A 19,569-nucleotide genomic window follows, 5' to 3' on the forward strand; every position below is an offset into this window, starting at 1 on the left:
ATGGCTGCCATGTATTGTACTATAAAGAGTAACTTTTGATTAAATGGAAGTTTTCATTTACCCATGCATGGGACCTACAGACATACATACAGGCTTTTACACATACATCCCATCACAACAGGTAGCCTGTCAGACTTACTGAAGCACAAATGGGGACCACTGTTGGAAGATGAAGGTACCATCAAGTTCTACACTAAACAGATCATCGACGGTATCAAGTACCTTCATGAGCAGAAGATAGTTCACCGAGACATCAAGGGGGATAATGTACTAGTCAACATGTACACTGGTCAACTAAGGATATCTGACTTTGGAACATCTAAGAGACTAGCTGAACTACAACACCAGATGGCTTCTTTTAAGGGTAAGTAGTGAATATGGACACTTGAGGACACCTGTGTATCCCAGACACTTTATCGTAGTGTAGAGTATTAGTTTTACATGGTTCCGATTTACCTCCATATAAAGAATGCAACCCTAACCTTCCAAGTGTAACGTACATACACTGTAGTTAACAGCATGCAGTATTATTCTAGCTTCCAGTGAAGCAGTTGAATATTTTTGTTCCCGATATACAGAACATACTTTACCAGAGCTAGAATGGTTGGCCACTTTCAGACTTTTCAGTGATTTCAGCTTTTAGGAACCAAATCTGCTGAAATGATGAAGTACAAAAAGGAATGACCCACTTCTATTGCTATTTGGTGGCATGATGAGTTATGTAATCTCAACTTAAATAATAGCATACCACAAGAGATTATCATATGATGTTTTATTGGTGATCTCTTGCTTCCTTCCTGTTAACCTTTACCATTTCCTACCTGGTGTATAGTCACTTCCTGTGTGACTTCCTGACTGTTCTATTAGAATATCCTAATTGTTTTGTCATGTCATGTGCAAATCTGGATGGATTTTGGAAAAGCAGTTGTATGTACTATGGTGTATGGTTGGTTCTAAAGTTTCAAATTTCATGAGTAGAACTAGTTTGAATATTCCAAAGATTTCTAAAACATTGTAAAAATTGGTTTAACCATGGATACATGTCATACGTAAATCATTTAACCTTTAAATAAATTTTCATCGCTGCATAGTGTACAATATTGCATGTTCCATAGACTTCTTGTTGTGAACTTCTAGTTTGCCTAGTATCTTGTGAGGCTATCAAACTCATATAGAAATAATTTTAGTCTTAGCATTCCATCTCCTGTGAAGGTAAACTCTACACAACATCACTTGAATATGATTACAATGAAATTTTCAACACTCTCCCAACACACTAGTTGACAATCTGTTGTCAGTAACAAAGTGTTCCATAATTTTACTTTGGGAAAATTTTACTGGTTATGTGCTATGGCTCAAATTAGCTTGGTAGCCTCTTCAAATACAACCAAAAATTAGCAAAAATATATTGAGATCATTTTGCATGTGATGTGTCACATGACATGAACTAGTTGTGCTGTATGATCATCTTCCTCTTTTCTGATTAGAGTAGTAATTTGTGGGTTGGGAGTTGTTTACTAGTAAAGTCATCATCGTCAGTAAAAACAGATAACAGTTTTGAAGTGTGACACATCATATGATAGTAGTGTGACACATTGACAGTACACATCTTTTTGTTGTAGCTCTTACTACCAAACTACAGGTACTATGGTGCTGGTTTTGTAGTGTGTGGATGTACCAGCTATATACTTTTAAAAAATGAAAGTATTGGCTCAACTGTACGCATACAAGGAACTGGTGACTATTGTGTGGCTTAGATATTTCATCAGAGACGAATTTGTTGTTCTCTCATGATTTTTGCTGATTCTATGAAAAATTGTATCCTGAAAAGAACAGTACAATCAGTACTTTATCTAATTCATCTCGGAAACAGTTAGTATAGCGGCACAACCAAAAATTGTGCACTTTTTCATAAAGCCATGAAACTTTCCACATAAATAGTACTCCTCAATACATGTATTTTCAGATATAGTGCCATCGCTGATTTGACCTTTGGTGACCTTTACGGCCATTTTTGTACAGAAAATTGACTTTAACTCCCTGAGGCAGTAATTAACTTGTTAAAACATGGTACCAAACAAAAGATCTTGCTGATAGAAACAACTTGGTATTTATTTGAAGTCAATAGGTGATTTCATTACAAAGTTATGAGTATTTTTATTAGCTGCAAAATTTGATAAATTTATCTGCCCACAGGTAATTCACACCTTGAGGGCAGGTAAATTTATCAAATTTTGCAACTAGTAAAAATGATCATAACTTTGTAATGAAATCACCTATTGAAACCAAGTTGTTTCTATCAACAAGATATTTTGTCTGGTACCATGTTTTAACAAGTTAATTACTGCCTCAGAGAGGTAAGACAAAAATGATCAATTCTCTGTACAAAAATGACCGTAAAAGTAACCAACGGTCAACTCAGCGATGGCACTATATCTAAAATTACATGTCATGAGGAATACTATTTATGTGGAAAGTTTCGTGGTTTTATGAAAAAGTGTACAATATTGTCAATTTTGGGGGCTACGCTGCTATACTAAGTTGCCACAACATGTAAAAATTTATTTTCAGAAACTAATTTTAATGGCTCACTGTTACGCCATCACATAGCCAGGGTTCAGATGGTAGCTTCTTTTTTTAGAATACTAACTGCATTATATTTTCTGTGTTGATAGTTTTAGTAATTTAAAATGTATAATTTTTATACTGAGATCATTTTGCATGTGATGTGTTCATAGGACGTGAACTAGTTGTGTTGTCTGACCATCTTCCTCTTTTCTGATTGGATTATTAATTTGTCCAGTTGGGTTAGAAGTTGTTTACTAGTAAAGTCATCATCAGTAAAAACAGATAACAGTTTTGAAGTGTGACACATCATATGTTAGTACTGTGGCCTTTAACAGTACACATGCCCTTACTACCAAAATACAGGTCCTGTGGTATTGGTTTTGTAGTGTGTGGATGTACCAGCCATATGCTAAATAATTGAAAGTATTGGCTCAACTGTACGCGTACAAGGAACTGGTGACTACTGTATGGCTAAAATGGCCCAGATGTTTTCATCAGAGACAAACCTGCTGTTCTCTCATGATTTTTTTGCTGAAAATTGTATCCTGAAAAGAACATTACAATCAGTACTCTATCTAATGCATCTTGGACAAGATGTAAAAATTTTCAAAAACTTCAGTTTTGTCCAATGCAAATTTACCTAATGCAAATTTGCCTGAATGGCATTACTATTAAGGTATTGTATTAAGGTATATGTCGTATGTATTTCCATTGAATTAGGTGTCACGTCCTTATGTGTCATATGTTATTCAGGTAATTCTTATCTTTGTATGTCCTTAAAACTATTGTGGTTTCTTCGTACAATGTGTAACATTTTAATAACACCTTGCAAAATTGTAACTGCTATCCCACAAGAAGGCTAATGCAGCCCTGATGATGTAACACGTTGGAATCTTGAAACTAAAACTCTTTGGAATGTTGTCTAACTTAAAAGTTTTAGCCGATATAATGTGACATTTTTTAAGCATTTGTACATGTCATTATTTTTCATTACCAAATAAGTAGTATACTGGGTGATGTCACATCCTTGTAATAATATTCAGGTACGATGCAATTTATGGCTCCAGAGGTGATCACAGCTGGACAGAGAGGGTATGGTCCTCCTGCTGACATCTGGTCACTAGGGTGTACTGTGGTGGAAATGGCAACTGGTAAACCACCCTTCTACGATGTAAGTACTACTTGTGGCTGGGCAGTATTACAAATGTCTGTCTGTATGTAGAGTTAAAATGATACAAATTAATGTTTGTCAATGACATCTTTTGTATTTCAAATAACTCCTAAATCTATTTTCTTCCACAACACTGTTTGACATAATCCTCTATAACCTGTTATATAATACAGTGTAACTATGATGGTTGTCACACTATTTGATAGCTAAACAAATATATTCTTATGTTATTTATGTGCACGTTTGCTTGTGATATTACCAACGGTTACATACTAGGGCTGAGCGATACTGCCATTTTAGTATCACGATCGATACTAAAACCACTATTCACGATACTGAATAGCTCACGATACTTATGAATAAGTCAAATCATAGCTGCTGCTACATACTGTATTGCTCAACATTCCTGCAGGAAGTCCTTATAGGTGATAGTAAACTAGCCACTATCATTCTTGTTTACAGTAACAGTTATTGTAACACATGCTTTGAGGTTATGTTGTGGTGTTCACGCCTCTCTGCAGGGGAAACCAGGTGGGTGGACTTTATCACTCACAAGGATTCTTAGCCTAGTACTGCATTTTTAATCACAATAATGTACAGGCATGGTATCACGATAGTTAATAACAAAACATCATGATATCGATACTTTCAAATTATTGCGATATATCGCTAAAACGGTAGTATCGCTCAGCCCTATTACATACATGCATTGATCACAGTTATACGTACTCATTTTTAAACATTTTTAATTTTTTTTCTCATAATTTTTTACCAACCAAATCATGAAACTGATTGCTCGGAACAAAACTTGTCCATTTACAGTAACCTGCTATCTGGTACATAGAGGAATGCTTTAATTTAATCCTCAGCTGCACTACTATAGGGAAGATTTAGTGCCCAAGCACTAAATCTTTCCTACATTCATGTAGGGAAAAATTTCATTTAGTGACATTTTATCCTACCCCCTTCAATACTTTTCACATTTATTATCACCTCCTTAGCCATCGTCAGGTCCTGTAACATGTGTAGTAAAGTTTTGATGACATCTGTGCTTCACATTCATCCTCCATGATAAGGTGGTACTTCAAACTAAACTATTCCTCTTCTTTGTGTTTGTTGTCATTCAACAGTTTAATATGTAAACAAATATCTTGTTGTGTAAAATTATTATATGACCATTTCAACAAATCAATGAAGCTGTCTACAGGTGTATTGCATATATGTTGTACTGGGTTAGCAATTCAGGTAATAGACCATTGAACTCTTCCAGAAGTTGCAGAATAGTTTAAAATGTGTGGGCGGAACAAATTACAAAACCTGCTTTAAACCAATTTTCAGCAACTGTGTTGTGTTAGCAATACAACTAATTGTGCTTGTTTGTTTTTACTACAGAACAATGACTGTTCTTGGGTTTGTGGTCCACAATAGAGCAATGTTTTATAAAAATGCACCACCAAAAACGAGACTAACAGATTACTGGATCCTTATAATTTCAACACAAGTGACTAAACAACTATAGGTCCTGTGGAAGTGATTTTTTAAGTTACTGGTTGTATAGACATTTTATTGAACTTTTAGTAGTTTTTTTTCGAGTGAAACAAGCTCTTTGAAGGCTTGTATCTGAGTCACTGGGAAGAAACACACCAAAAATGCTTCCACAGGACCTAATAAATTTAATATACGGTATCACTATGCCCCAGAAATGTCAATAGAGCCTACAGCTTTTGCTGTATTTGGCAGCAGAAAAACATGGTAGTGACAGCTGGGCTGAGCAATGTATGGGCTGGCTTACTTGTGTTACTACAACAACTTGTAGCTGTGCTTGATGATAATGCCAGAGTGGATATCAGAGCATCTGGTTTTTGGAGGTGCTTACATCATCGCACCTTTTTTGATGTTTGCGTTTTTAATTCTTTAGCAGCCTCCAATCGGTCTACCACCTTGGCTGCCACTTTTCATAGGCATGAGGCTGAGAAGCGTCGTGCTTATGAGGAGCGTATACGCGAAGTAGAGCATGGCAGTTTTACCCCATTAGTTTTTTCCTCCTCCGGTGGAATGGGGAAAGCAGCCACTACCACCTATAAGCATTTGGCTCAATTACTCAGTGAGAAGTGGAGTTCCCCATATTCAGTGGTGATGGGCTGGCTCCGTTGCAGTTTGGGGTTCTCCTTGTTTCGCTCCTCCATCATGTGCATCCGTGGTTCTCGATCACACTCTATGCATCCTGGTGTGCCCCCGGCAGTAGATCTCGCCGTCGCAGAGGGGAATCTACCAGTTCACTAACATTCCCTGGGCTTCTGTAGGTTCTTTTAGGTGTCTTTTCTGTAGGTAAATTCTTTCTTTTTCCCTTTTCATGTTGTTCTTCTAGCTTGTTTTCCATAGAGACGTGTGGGTGGAAGGGAGTGCCATTAGGGCCGGAGGGAAAAAAGTGTTCCATCGCCTCAAACTACACTGTAGCTACATAAAATCATTAAATATGAAGGGCTTCACCTTCATTCACGCTGCTAGACTGGTTTTATGGGCTTCTCAAAAAGAATCGATAGGCATTCAAATTTTTGAATGATTGCCCGTGACTATACCATATCCTTAACTGCAATAATGTTATTTCTGAGTACTTACATGTGATGTAATGTGATGTGTCACTAACACAAGGAAAAGTAATGTTATACTTTATATGAACTAATTTTTATGGAATTTTTTTTTCATAATGACTTGGATGGGTGCTTATTTTCAAGAATTCATTTTTAATATGTATGAACTCTCTTGTCAGTCTTGTGTTATGTTTCATCATAAAGTTTCCTATCATCCTCTAAGCTACACAGATACACTTGTTCATAATGAGTCTTGACTATGAGATACAAACTGTGTACATGAAGCTATGAAACTTTTGGATCATTTGTGACCAGGCTTGCAAAATTGGGTATGTAGACACATAAAAGTTTCCTACTTATAGCTTCCATTGCTCATAATTGTTTTTTTGGGCCATCACGCTATGGCCTTGAAATTTTCAGGGTGTATTATTAACCAGCTATTACAGAATTCATTTATTTTTTTCAATTACTGACTAATTTGTTGCCTCCCTGCAGAGTTATAGTTGAACAATGATCAAACCTAATGATAATAACGAGAAGTCACAATTGTTAAGTACTGCAGGGGAAATCCTGGATCCCAGGCTGTGTGGCTCCTCAGGAACTTGCCTAGACCGCAATCTGTCTGTGGATCAAGTCACCACCTGGTGTGGGAATTTATTCTTCATTCAGCATAGTTTTCAGGTTCATGTTTCTGACTCCCTGTACCACAAGCTAACTTGTTGCCTCCCTACAGGTCATCCCTAGAGGGATACATAGTTGAACAATGATACTGAGATGTGTCTTGTTGTATGACATAGTGTAGTTTGTGTCTACATGACCTTATGTGTAGTTATGTTTCATCATGCAACAAAGAAATATTTTATTGACTGGTATGGCTTTTTGTTATTTTCTTTTGATTATTTCAGCCCCAATAGCACTCCCATCCACTTCATGCCTCTAACTCAAAGTAAAGTAAATGGGGAAAGTTTCACAGTTAAGGCTTACTGAGACTATTCATGGTGAAAGTTTCATGGTAAAGCTTAAAACATAGCTGCTGTATATAGTACACTGTAATTATTAATGAAACCATGAAAAACACAAAACTTTCCCCATTCATAGTAAAAACAAAAGGATTATTCCCATAAAGCCATAGTATACTAAAATACAGTCAGCTACCTGTGGGAATATGGCTTCATTTTATTTTATTTGAAATCCTATTAAAGAACATCTGTACTGAATGTACTTATATAGTCATAATGGTTATGTAATACACATACCAGACATTTTTTGTGTTTTGTTATAATCAAAATGTTATACCACTGTGCTGTGAATAACCCTCTATATTAAAGGAAAAATCTCTGCAATAAGGACAAATGCTTCAATCCCAACATGTCTGGTTCCTACAGTAACTCTAAAGAACCCTCCATGGTACAGCAAATGTCATCCCAAAATTCTGGGCCCCAAAGTGCCATTTTAGATAGAGAGAGGTTCCCCCCATAGTTGTGTTTGTGGCCATTAATTGAGTACATACATTTTAACTTTTGAATGAATTACATTAACAATATGTGACTGTCTCTGGGAAAACCGGTCTTATCGCCCATTTAAAGTATCGAGAAACGTCGATTTTAAATATTCAGTGTGCTGTAGCTGGCCAATGGTGGTAGCTACGCATACCAAATATTCACATGTTTTGCAACAATTTCTTACCTTCCTGATCATCCACTGAAGAAGTAGTCAACAGCTAAGTTTCCCACCATTTTAGATAGTTTTTAAACCGAGGTTGTCTGTATCAGGTGAGCTCCAGAAGGGTGGGAGGCGGGGGCCCTGGAAGTCGGGCAAGATGGTGTTCAAAAAATTGAAAAGAAACGTGCTGGGATGAATTAGGCCAGGTTATAGGCCATTCACGGCTCAGAACTGGCTAAAATGAAAGGAAATTTACAGCACAGGTCATTGTCCAACACCACAGAGCCGTACAGCCACACACATCCATCTCCTGGTTGGCCAGGGCTCCATCAAGACCCCAGACCACTCGTACAGCTCGCCACTGTGCTCTAAAAAAGCAGCCAGCAAAAGCAGGCCACTTTACTCTGGTCAACTGTGGCAGTGAAACTTGATAGTGTATTCATTAAGCTTTGTGTTTGTGTGAAAAAATCAAACTTCCTGTCTTGGGCGATAAGAACGGTTTTCGTAGATCCAGTCACATATGATGAAACCTCTTGAGCCAGGTAGAGTCTGTGAGACCACCACATACATGTGTGTACAGTGCTACAACATCATATTATGGAAATACTTATTAAAGGCTTCTACAAGGCTTTAATAAGTGTCTTTAATAAGACCAACAATCCCTTATAACGAGATTTCAGTGTACAAAATACTTTTTCATATTCTTATATAATGTCCTATTATAGCTATGTAATAGCAGCTGGCAATATGTAGTGTAGTGTTATTTGGAACTATTAAGAATTCTAGTAATACATTTTGAAACTGACCTTATGTGGCTGTGTATTATATTATAATCTACTTGTCCCCAGTGATAATATTGATGATGTAATAATATTTTTTTACTAATGGCTCTTAAAAAGTTCTTTAAAGATAGATTAAAGATGAAATAACACACTTATAGCTGCAAATACTGTATGTATGTCTCATAGGCTAGTGTAATCACTGAGTAATCATTCTTCACTTGAGACGTGCTGTTTTTATGCGTAAATATAAGACTAGGATTTGCTATTTAACGCTTTGAACTAGTCAAAATTCTGTTGACAAATGATACTAGTTCCCCTGTAGTTTTTCCAGTATAGCCAATTGCTCTGCTGTTGCTAATGTTTCTAGTGTATAATTCAATCTAATCAAAAACAGCCAAGCTGTAAAAAAAGGTGCGGCCCCCATAAAGGCCATGGTGAAAAAAGATGTGAAATCCAAGGTGGCGGCCAAGAAATGGCTGTGATGGTAGGTTAATGGTTACATTTTAATAACAACAATTCAGGTGAATTTGGTGCCAAGACCAAGCGGCACAAAATTCACCTGAATTGCCGTTATTAAAATGTAACCATTAACCTACCATCACAGCCATTTCTTGGCCGCCACCTTGGATTTCACATCTTTTTTCACCATGGCCTTTATGGGGGCCGCACCTTTTTTTACAGCTTGGCTGTTTTTGATTAGATATCACTTCTTTTTGTATTTGTATACTGCAAAGCCGGCCTATGGCTGGCTTTGGGGCTTTTTTAACACATGTGTTTTTTTCTTTACCACAGGAAGAAGAAAAGAACTTAAAGAAGAATTTTAATACTTCAATTATTTTTGATTTTATTAGTAATTATACAAATTATATACATATATTTATTACATGCTCATTATTCCCCACAGGATTTTTTTTGCAGCTGATCTCTCTACTGGGTGACTTGAAATGTAGCTGAACTATGTACAGGATGGTTTCTTTGTAGCTGAACTCTCTGTAACAGGTGATTTGTTTGCAGCTAAACTCTCTACATGGTGGTGTCTTTAGCCGAACTCTCTACGTGATGGTTTCTTTGTAGCTGAACTCTCTATGAGGTGACTTCGTCTAGCTGAACTCTCTACAGGGGGGATTTTTTTGTAGCTGAACTCTCTGCAGGGTGATTTGTTTGCAGCTGAACTCTCTACATGATGGTTTCTTTGTAGCTGAACTCTCTACAAGGTGACTTCGTCCAGTTGATCTCTCTACGGGGTGATTTTTTTCTAGCTGAACTCTCTACAGGGTGATTTGTTTGCAGCTAAACTCTCTACATGGTGGTTTCTTTGTAGCTGAACTCTCTACAAGGTAACTTCTTCTCTACAGGGTGATTTGTTGTAGTTGAATTCTCTACTAGGTGGTTTGTATGAGGCTGAACTCTCTACATGGCGGTTTCTTTGTAGCTGAACTCTCTACAGAGTGATTTGTTTGCAGCTGAACTCTCTACGTGATGGTTTCTTTGTAACTGAACACTCTACAAGGTGACTTCTTCTAGCATGATCTTTCTACAGGGTGAATTGTTGTAGCTGAACTATCTACAAGGTAACTTCTTCTAGCTGATCTCTATACAGGGTGATTTGTTTGTAGTTGAATTCTGTACAGGTGGTTTCTTTGTAGCTGAACTCTGTACATGATGGTTTCTTTGTAGCTAAACTCTTTACAAGGTGACTTCTTCTAGCTGAACTCTCTACGGGGTAATTTCTTTGTAGCTGAACTCTCTATATGATGGTTTCTTTGTAAATGAACTCTCTACAAGGTGAATTCTTCTACCTGATCTCTCTACAGGGTGATTTGTTTGTAACTGAACTCTGTACAAGTGCGTTTTTGTGGGTGATCTCACTGCAGGTTGATTTGTTTGTAGCTGAACTCACTAAAGGGTGATTTTGCTTGTAGCTGAACTCCTTGCATTGTATCTAGTTTCTAGCTGATCTCTCTACAGGGTGATTTGTTTGTAGCTGATCTCTCTACAAGTTGATTTGTGTGTAGCTGATCTCTCTGCAGGTTGATTAATTTGCAGCCGATCTCTCTACAAGGTAATTTGTTTGTAGCTGAACTGTCTATAAAGTGATTTATTTGTAGCTGATCTCTCTGCAGGTTGATTTGTTTTAGCTGAACTCTCTACAGGGTGATTTACTTGTAGCTGAACTCCTTACATTGTGACTAGTTTCTAGCTGATCTCTCTACAGGGTAATTTGTTTGTAGCTGAACTCTCTACAAGTTGATTTGTGTGTAGCTGATCTCTCTGCAGGTTGATTTGTTTGTAGCCGATCTCTCTACAGGTCAATTTGTTTGTAGCTGATCTCTCTAAAGGGTGATTTTTTTGTAGTTGATCTCTCTTCAGGGTGATTTGTTTCTAGCTGATCTCTCTACAGGGTGATTTTTTGTAGCTGACCTCTCTTCAGGGTGATTTGTTTCTAGCTGATTGCTCTACAGGTTGATTTGTTTGTAGATGAACTCTCTACAGGGTAATTTGCTTGTAGCTGAACTCCTTACTTTGTGTCTAGTTTGTAGCTGATCTCTCTACAGGGTGATTTGTTTGTAGCTGAACTCCTTACATTGTGTGTAGTTTCTAGCTGATCTCTCTACAGTGTGATTTGTTTGTAGCTGATCTCTCTACAAGTTGATTTGTGTGTATATAGCTGATCTCTCTGCAGGTTGATTTGTTTGTAGCCGATCTCTCTACAGGTAATCTGTTTGTAGCTGAACTCTCTATAAGGTGATTTGTTTGTAGCTGATCTCTCTGCAGGTTGATTTGTTTTAGCTGAACTCTCTACAGGGTGATTGCTTGTAGCTGAACTCCTTACATTGTGTCTAGTTTCTAGCTGATGTCTCTACAGGGTGATTTTTTGTAGCTGAACTCTCTTCAGGGTGGTTTGTTTCTAGCTGATCTCCCTACAGGTAGATTTGTGTTGATTTGTTCATTGCTGATCGCTCTAAAGGTAATTGATTTGTTGCAGTTGAACACCCTGCAAAGTGTTTTGTTTGTAGCTGATCACTCTAAAGGGTAATTTGTTTGTAGCTGAACTCTCTCCACAGTGACTTGTGTGTAGCAGAATTCTGTGTAACTGAATTCTCTAGAGAGTGACTTAATTGTAGCTGAATTCTCTACACAGTGCATGACTTGTTTCTAGCTGAACTTTCTTCAGTGTGACTTGTAATGTTCTGAATCTCTATAGTGGTATATTTGCTTAACTCTCCACATGGTGACTGTCTTCTTGCTGAACTGTCTATAAGATTAACTGTTTGCAGCTGAACTCCCTACAGAATAACTTGTGATGTAATAAAATTCTATAATGGAATAAATAAATGAGCCGAATGCTTCTGGGTATCACTCTTTTCAACCTATTTCATAACCCTACAGAACTTAGACAAAAAAGCGATGAACCAAAAAGGCGAAAAAAAAAGTGCAGTATTGAAGGGGAATCGAACCCAGGATCCCAGTGTGATGGTCCAGTGTGCTACCGATTATGCTACCGCTGCTAGCTCCCTTGATTCCCTTCTTTTGTATCTTATAAAAGTGACTAACGAAATAAGCTGTATATAGTAAGAAGAACCTAACCCTAAAGGTGAAGAAGAAACCAAAGCTGAACCCTAACCCTAACGCTAACACTACTAGACGCTTCCCCTAAAGTCTACTACTCGTGGCAACTACTGGACGCTTCCCCTAAAGTCTACTACTCGCGGCAACTACTGGACGCATCCCCTAAAGTCGACTACTCGCGGCAACTACTAGATGCGTGCCCTAAAGTCGAAGAGAGAGAGCAACAACTACAGTAGCAAGTCCGGATGCTTTTAAGCTTAATATTACGTAAGGGTTATGAAAGGTGGTGAAAAGAGTAAAACCCCTCTATTAGGGTGACTGTTCTATTAGAGTATCTCGATCTCGCATTTGCTACACGGAGTTGGCTTTCGAATCATAACTCAGTGGTTTGTAATCCGATTCTTCTGTACTACTGCAAGGACTTTCTATGAAGATTATTCCAGCTATACACCGATTTTCAGCTCATTGCTCTAAGCGGTTTGCCTAGTAGGCGTGAAAACTAATACTTTTTTATTCATAAAAATCGATCGCGTAATTGTGACACAGGTTGGGTTTTGTGTCATATCTCCGTGGTCTTTATCTCGATTCCTTTCAAACCACCAAAAGGCACTCCTACGATGGTTACTCCATCTACATAGCAATTTTCAACTCATTCCATGAAGCGGTTTACCCTGTAGGCGTGACAACAAATCGATCTTGTTTTACGCGAATAATCGGTCATAACTCCTGAACCATTAATCGGATTTGTACCAAATTTGATGCTAGGATTCGCCTTTGGACTCCCTTTCTGTGTGCCAAATTTCAAGGCGATCGGAGTACGCGTTTGCTTGTTATAGCAATTTTTGCAAGTGTGCGAAAAGACGAAGAAGAAGAAAAAAAAAACGAAGAAAAAAAGAACCAAACTTTGGCAGCTCGTATCTCGGAAATGGCTGGAGCGATTTCCTTCAAATTTGGAATGTAGACTCCCTTGGCTGGCGGGCAACTGTGTAGCAAATTTGGTTCCAATCAGATAAGTGATCACCGAGATACAAAGGTGTGAAAATGACGTTTTCGTTCTTCCTGTCAATATACTCACGGTGTGGCGCGCCGGCTTCTTGGGCCGCACGACACACTACCGTGTGTCTTGATATAGGAGTGGTTTTGCATGGGGTACGCAAAATTACTCCTATATATTATGGGAGAACGCCGATGCGTAGGGGTACACTATATAAATGCTGCCACTCCCATATTATATACGTAGGAGTGATTTTGCGTAGGAGTACGCAAAATCACTCCTATATAATATGGGAGTGCGTATCCAAATAGTGTAATTTTGTATATATCCCCTAATGCATACTCGTACATACAACATGCTCAGTTTATGTGACACTATACCTCCAAGAATGAGAAAATGACTGTAACACATTAGCATTTGATTTTCTCCAGAAAACAGCATGCTATAAATCGCTTTCTTGATAGAAAAGAATCCCTATATATGTATTAGTTACTATAAACCTGTTGTCCCAAAACAATATTAAAAAGCATACCTTGAGCTGGTCTACCATCTCTTCCTCCTCTACCAAACTCTTGTACCATTGATTCAATTGTTGGTGGGCATCCGATTCTTATAACAGTGTCAACATCTGGTTGGTCAATCCCTATGCTAAAAGTAGTTGTACAGACCATAATCTTAACAGCACCACTTCTCCAATTCTCAATGGATTCCACTTGTCATTGGTAGACATATCTTGACCATGGTAACTACAGGTACTAAAACCAGCCTGACAGAGAGAAATAGCTAAGGGTGCAGCATCCTTTACAAAGTCTATGTAAATGATTATTCTTTGATCCTTGCTAGAAATATGTGGTAAAATTGTCTTTGAAATTTCTGTATACCGATCGTCTCCTATAGCAAAAAAATAATATAAATAAATAAATGAATCAGACACATGAAAAATTACTAATGTTTGCAAACCTTGCGGCTGTAGTTTTAACTCATAGCAGGAATAATAGATGTTTTTTTGGTTAACGCTAGCAACAGCTTGTGTAAGATCATTTAAGTGTTTGATAACATTTTGCTTGAGTGATGGTGTTGCGTTTGCAGTTAGAGCCATAACAGGACAAGGTGCTGATTGGCAATATTCAAAAACATGGTCAAATGCTGGTCTAATAATAGGACGAAATGATACATACATACAACAGATTTAAGCTTATACCTAAAGAATTTCCAGCTGTCTATCAAGTGAACTTCATCTACTGCAATTAATTCAACCTAAGCTGTCATAATAAGGTCGTCCTTGAAAGGATAAGATGGACTTCCTGCATCATCAAAAAATTTCTCTGGAGTTGTATACAATAGGTTAAACTTTCTAGCAATTATTTTTGTGTCAATTTCTTTGTCTGTCTGACTGCTTCCTAAATAAATAGCAGAAATGTTTTTTTTCTCCAAGGCGCAGCATTGATCTTTCATCAAACTAATTGTCGGTGTAAAACAATAGTAATTTTCCAGTGATGAAGGGCAGTAATTGGAAACACAAGCTTTTTCCAGATCCTGTTGGCTGAATAATTAGTGTATTGCGGCCTTCCAATGTAGCTTTAAATATTTTTAGCTGCCAGTCTTTTAATGCATTTATTCCAAAGTTTTTAATCGCAAGACCAGTGATGTGTGCTTCGAGATTGTCTGAAATATAGCTCACAGTAAGGTCTGTACAAGGTATTATAATTACCAGAAGGACAACTATTCTGCTGAATATCAACTAACTGCTCAGTCAACCGTGTAATGTGATGGCTTGCCCTTGATGGCTGCTTGTGCCTTAATGCACTACACATCATGCAATACATATTGCTGCATTCTTTGCAGAACAAGGTAGCAGTCTCTTGGCAGTGCTCACAAACATCTATATGCAGTTAGATTCTTTCAACTATAAATATAGTATTGATACATGTACTTACCAGCTATTACATTTTCTAAAACCTCATCTGGCTGCTCCTGAAAACTGTCTTGAATGCAAAATGGGTCTTCTTCATCCTCAATATCCATGATCCCTCACATTCAACAACTATGCAAACTGTACTGAACAGGCTAAGACTTGGCTTATTTATACACTGAAGTTCAAAGTAATTGTATAATGAAACACCCTTTCAGACATTAAAGTATTTGATATATTAAAGAAATGGTCACTGTGACTTTTGTCAAATGTCATCAAAAAGGTGACAATTGAAACAATAAGAAAAGATATCATTTATAGAAAAACAATATCACATCACGAAACAGATCACCCTTTTGCATGGAATTTTATGTGGGCACACTAATACAAGGAAAAATTGGGAGTAAAGGTAGCATGGTCGGGCCTACATGCATATACCGTAAACGATTGGTTAATACCCACGGTTCGTGTAATAGATTGTGAAAATAAGTGCTTAATAATTATTTACGAGTATCGAATGGTTGTAGAGTTCAAATAGTATACGCAGCGATTTTGGGACAGCACAATAAGGTATATCTATTATTATATCTGCATTTTCTGCAGGTGAAGATAATCACCCTTGTTTCAACGCTAACCTGACAAACTTTGTATAAAGAATTTACAACTAAATAATTAATTAATTGCGTGGGTGAGCGGATTTATCCACTTGTGAAAAGTCAATAGATCATATTCTTGTGTTCATGTTCAGCCCATCACACAGCATTAGTTACAGTGAAGAATAGCATTTGGAGGTATGTATTGTGAATTGGTGCAAACCTCCATGATCCCCAATATACAGTACTTTAGTGTATGATAGGCATAATTTTTGCGTAGGGTATGCAAAATTACTCCTATATAATATAGGAGTAATTTTGCATACCCTGACGCAAAATTACTCCTATATATTATGGGAGAACGCCATAGCGTAGGGGTATGCTATATAAATGCTGCCATTCCCATATTATATAGAAGACATTTTGCGTAGGGGTACGCAAAATTTCTCCTATATAATATGGGAGTGTGTATCCAAATAGTGTAATTTTATCTTTAACCTGCATTAGGTTTGTATTTGCACACTTACACATGAAGTGCAGACGTGCTGTAATTTTGGAATACTTTGGAGAAGTCAAAGCTAATGATCCTGCCTATCCATGTTGTGATGTCTGTGAATCCTCTAATACTGTAATGATGAGTGATTGTTGCTGCGAAATCAAAGCTGTTGTACAGGCCATCAACGATTTGCCTAATTCTGGGGAAAAGAAGGTATTATTCACGCACACACACACATGTACATTGCACATGGAACTGAATTTGAAGTACTTATACATTACGGGATAGGGTTTTTCTTTTGAACATTTCTACATACTTATGTATACGTATTTTTGTTCAGTGGTTTGGAATTACATTTCACACTTTTAAGCATTAATACATACATGCATGTTTTAATTATACACAGATAGCTCAGTGGATTCGGGGCTCAGCAGACAAAAACTTGGAGAAGTTAAAGGATACCTCAGAAAACTTCAGTTGTGACAATCACTTGTCCCACTCGGTTGATATGTGGCGTAAATTTGTTCGTCAGTCATGGTTGATGGGATTTCTGAAACGCTCATTAGCTGTTGGTAATGGACACAACCGGATGTCAGCTATTGTCTATGCTGCATACACGGCTACTACAGAAGGAACAAAGCTTCTCAGTGAAGAAAGTGTACAAGAAGTTCTACTTCCAGATGAAACTACATGTCTAGAGAGAAAGGAAGTGAAGTTGAAAGTTGATGAGAAACAGGCTACACCAAAGTTACGAAAAGGAAGAGGTACTCACATTTTGAATGTTGCAAAGCAACTTATTTCAGATAAGGAAAATTGGTTTCCTATTAAAGACTCAAATGACTATAATTTTTCTTGTGTTTTTAATTCCCCTTATCCGCAACGACTTGGATATTGTGAAGATATATTAAAACTGCCAAATTATAAAAGAAACGATCCACACTTTCTTTATTCTGACATTCAGATAGGCAAGGGAAAAGCACGACCAAAGCGAATGATCCAAATGAACATAGATGGGAAAAATGAAAATGTTTATTATCGTTTTGCACCATGTGGTGGTGTAAAGAGATGCAGTATGCACTCTGAAGGCTGTTTGTACGTAGTCTCTACCAGTACTTCCAAGCTGTGTAGTCAGCACCCTGAAGCAGTATTAGAGTGTTGCAGTGATTGTCCTGTAGATTTCTTTTACGTCTGGCCAGTGGATGAAAATGACAACAGAAGGTGGCTTACAGGGATAACAAGATGTGGTGATTTGCAGGCTTCAGATTTACATAATCATCCTCACCATAAAGAAAGCAAGATTCCCGTAAAGGTTGATACTGACATAAGACGAGCAGTATTAGAAAATCCCTATCTAAAATCATCGGAGTTGATAACTGGTATGTATTGTCATATCATTGTATAATATATGCTTCCTACATGCATAGAGGTTACACAAGTAACACTTGTAACATGGGCACGTGAGCTTTACTTGATATGCATGCCTGACGGCAGCAGGCTCGAGGGCTAAAGCCATACATATCAGGTAAACCTTGAGTGCCCATAATATGTAACACAATCAAACGTGAACCAACTTGATAGTCATTACAAAGCATGGGCGAACTTACGTACCATTAGGGTGTGTGGTCCGCAATGGAAAGCGAGCACAAACACTGTAAGCTATGGCACTACTTAAGCTCACCTTTTTCTATCACTCGTAGGATAGCAAGGATCACAAAACACTTTTCTTCTGAGTCATTTTCATGGCCAAATCCAAATCACATATACTAATCATGAGATAGCTGGGCTACATTTCGTATGTACACCCAGTTAGCCAGACATACATACGAAATGTAGCCCTGGCGGTTCTTTGATCTGAGGTGTGAAAGTGTTGCATCAAACAGTACGGTAGTACTGTTTAAGCAGGGTTTGCATCAAAAGTGACACGCGCCACCAAAAATACCGCCTTTAAAAAACCAGCTTAGAAACTTCTTACGCGACGAAAATCACCTTTACGGAATCAAGACACACGATAGTGTGTCGTGCGGCCCAGAAGCCGGCGCGCCACACCGTGAGTATATTAACAGGAAGAAAGAAAACGCAATTTTCACACCTATGTAGCTCTGTGATCCCTTATCCGATTGGAACCAAATTTGCTAGAGACGTGCCGCCCAGTTCAGGGAGTCTACATACCAAATTTGAAGAAAATCGCTCCAGCCATTTCCGAGATACGAGCGAGCAAAATGTCGTTTTAATTTCTTCGTTTTTTTCTTCTTCATCTTCTTCATTTCGCACACTTCGCAAAATTCGCCATAAAACACAAATGCATGCTCGGATTGGGCTGACATTTGGCACACTTAAAAGGCTCATTAAGGCGGATCTCCGTACCACCTTTGGTAGGAATCCGATGAACATTCACGGAGTTATTACCGATTATTTGCGTAAAATAAGGTCGAAGGTCTGTCGCGCCTACAGGGTAAACCCCTTGGAGGAATCAGTTGAAAATTGATATGCAGATGGAGCAACCATCGTAGGAGTGCCTTTTTGTGGTTTGAAAAGAATCGGGATAAAGACCATGGAGATATGACACAAAACCCAACCTGTGTCAAAATTACGCGATCGATTTTTATGAATAAAAAACTATTAGTTTTCGTGTCTACCAGGCAAACCGCTTAGAGCAACGAGCTGAAAATCAGTATGTAGCTGGAATAATCATCATAGAAAGTTCTTGCAGTAGTACAGAAGAATCGGATTACAAATCACTGAGTTATGATTCGAAAGGAAACTACGTGCAGCAAATGCGAGATCGAGATACTCTAATAGAACAGTCACACTAATAAAGCATTCAGCTGCATGTATAATTTACAAAGTTATATTACATTGCAAGTTATTCTGTAGGGAATTAAGCTACAAACAAGTCACCCTGTAGTCAGATCAGCTAGAAGAAGGTACCTAATAGAGAGTTCAGCTACAAAGAAACCATCATGTAGAGAGTTCAACACTTACTTCGCTTCCTTCATGTATATCGCTCTTCTTTCTTTGTTTGTGGCAGGTTATTTCATCATAAAAGACATTTTCTCTTGGGCACACCGTGCGTTAAACAAGCCACAGACTAATTAGATAATTACTGGTGACCATGGGAATCCATTAGTAAACCCCAGCTGTGCTAACCTCAGAAGCCATATGCGGAACTGTACAAAGCACCCTTAACTCATGTATGTGTTTTTATACAGCATAGGGGCATCATCAGATGG

At 37.9% G+C, this 19,569-nt stretch overlaps 1 protein-coding gene across 1 annotated transcript in view; it reads left to right on the top strand.

The window, feature by feature from the left end:
• LOC136259453 (mitogen-activated protein kinase kinase kinase 15-like) overlaps window positions 1–19,569 on the top strand; it is a 52,085-nt gene that overhangs the window by 28,471 nt on the left and 4,045 nt on the right. The window contains exons 19-22 of the mRNA XM_066052936.1: window positions 122–364; window positions 3,612–3,739; window positions 16,351–16,552; window positions 16,746–17,715. Coding sequence (XP_065909008.1) covers window positions 122–364; window positions 3,612–3,739; window positions 16,351–16,425 — 446 coding nt within the window. The 3' untranslated portion in view covers window positions 16,426–16,552; window positions 16,746–17,715. The remainder of the gene's footprint in view (window positions 1–121; window positions 365–3,611; window positions 3,740–16,350; window positions 16,553–16,745; window positions 17,716–19,569) is intronic.

Source organism: Dysidea avara, chromosome 6, assembly GCF_963678975.1.
Source record: "Dysidea avara chromosome 6, odDysAvar1.4, whole genome shotgun sequence".
In the NCBI taxonomy this organism is placed as follows: domain Eukaryota; kingdom Metazoa; phylum Porifera; class Demospongiae; order Dictyoceratida; family Dysideidae; genus Dysidea; species Dysidea avara.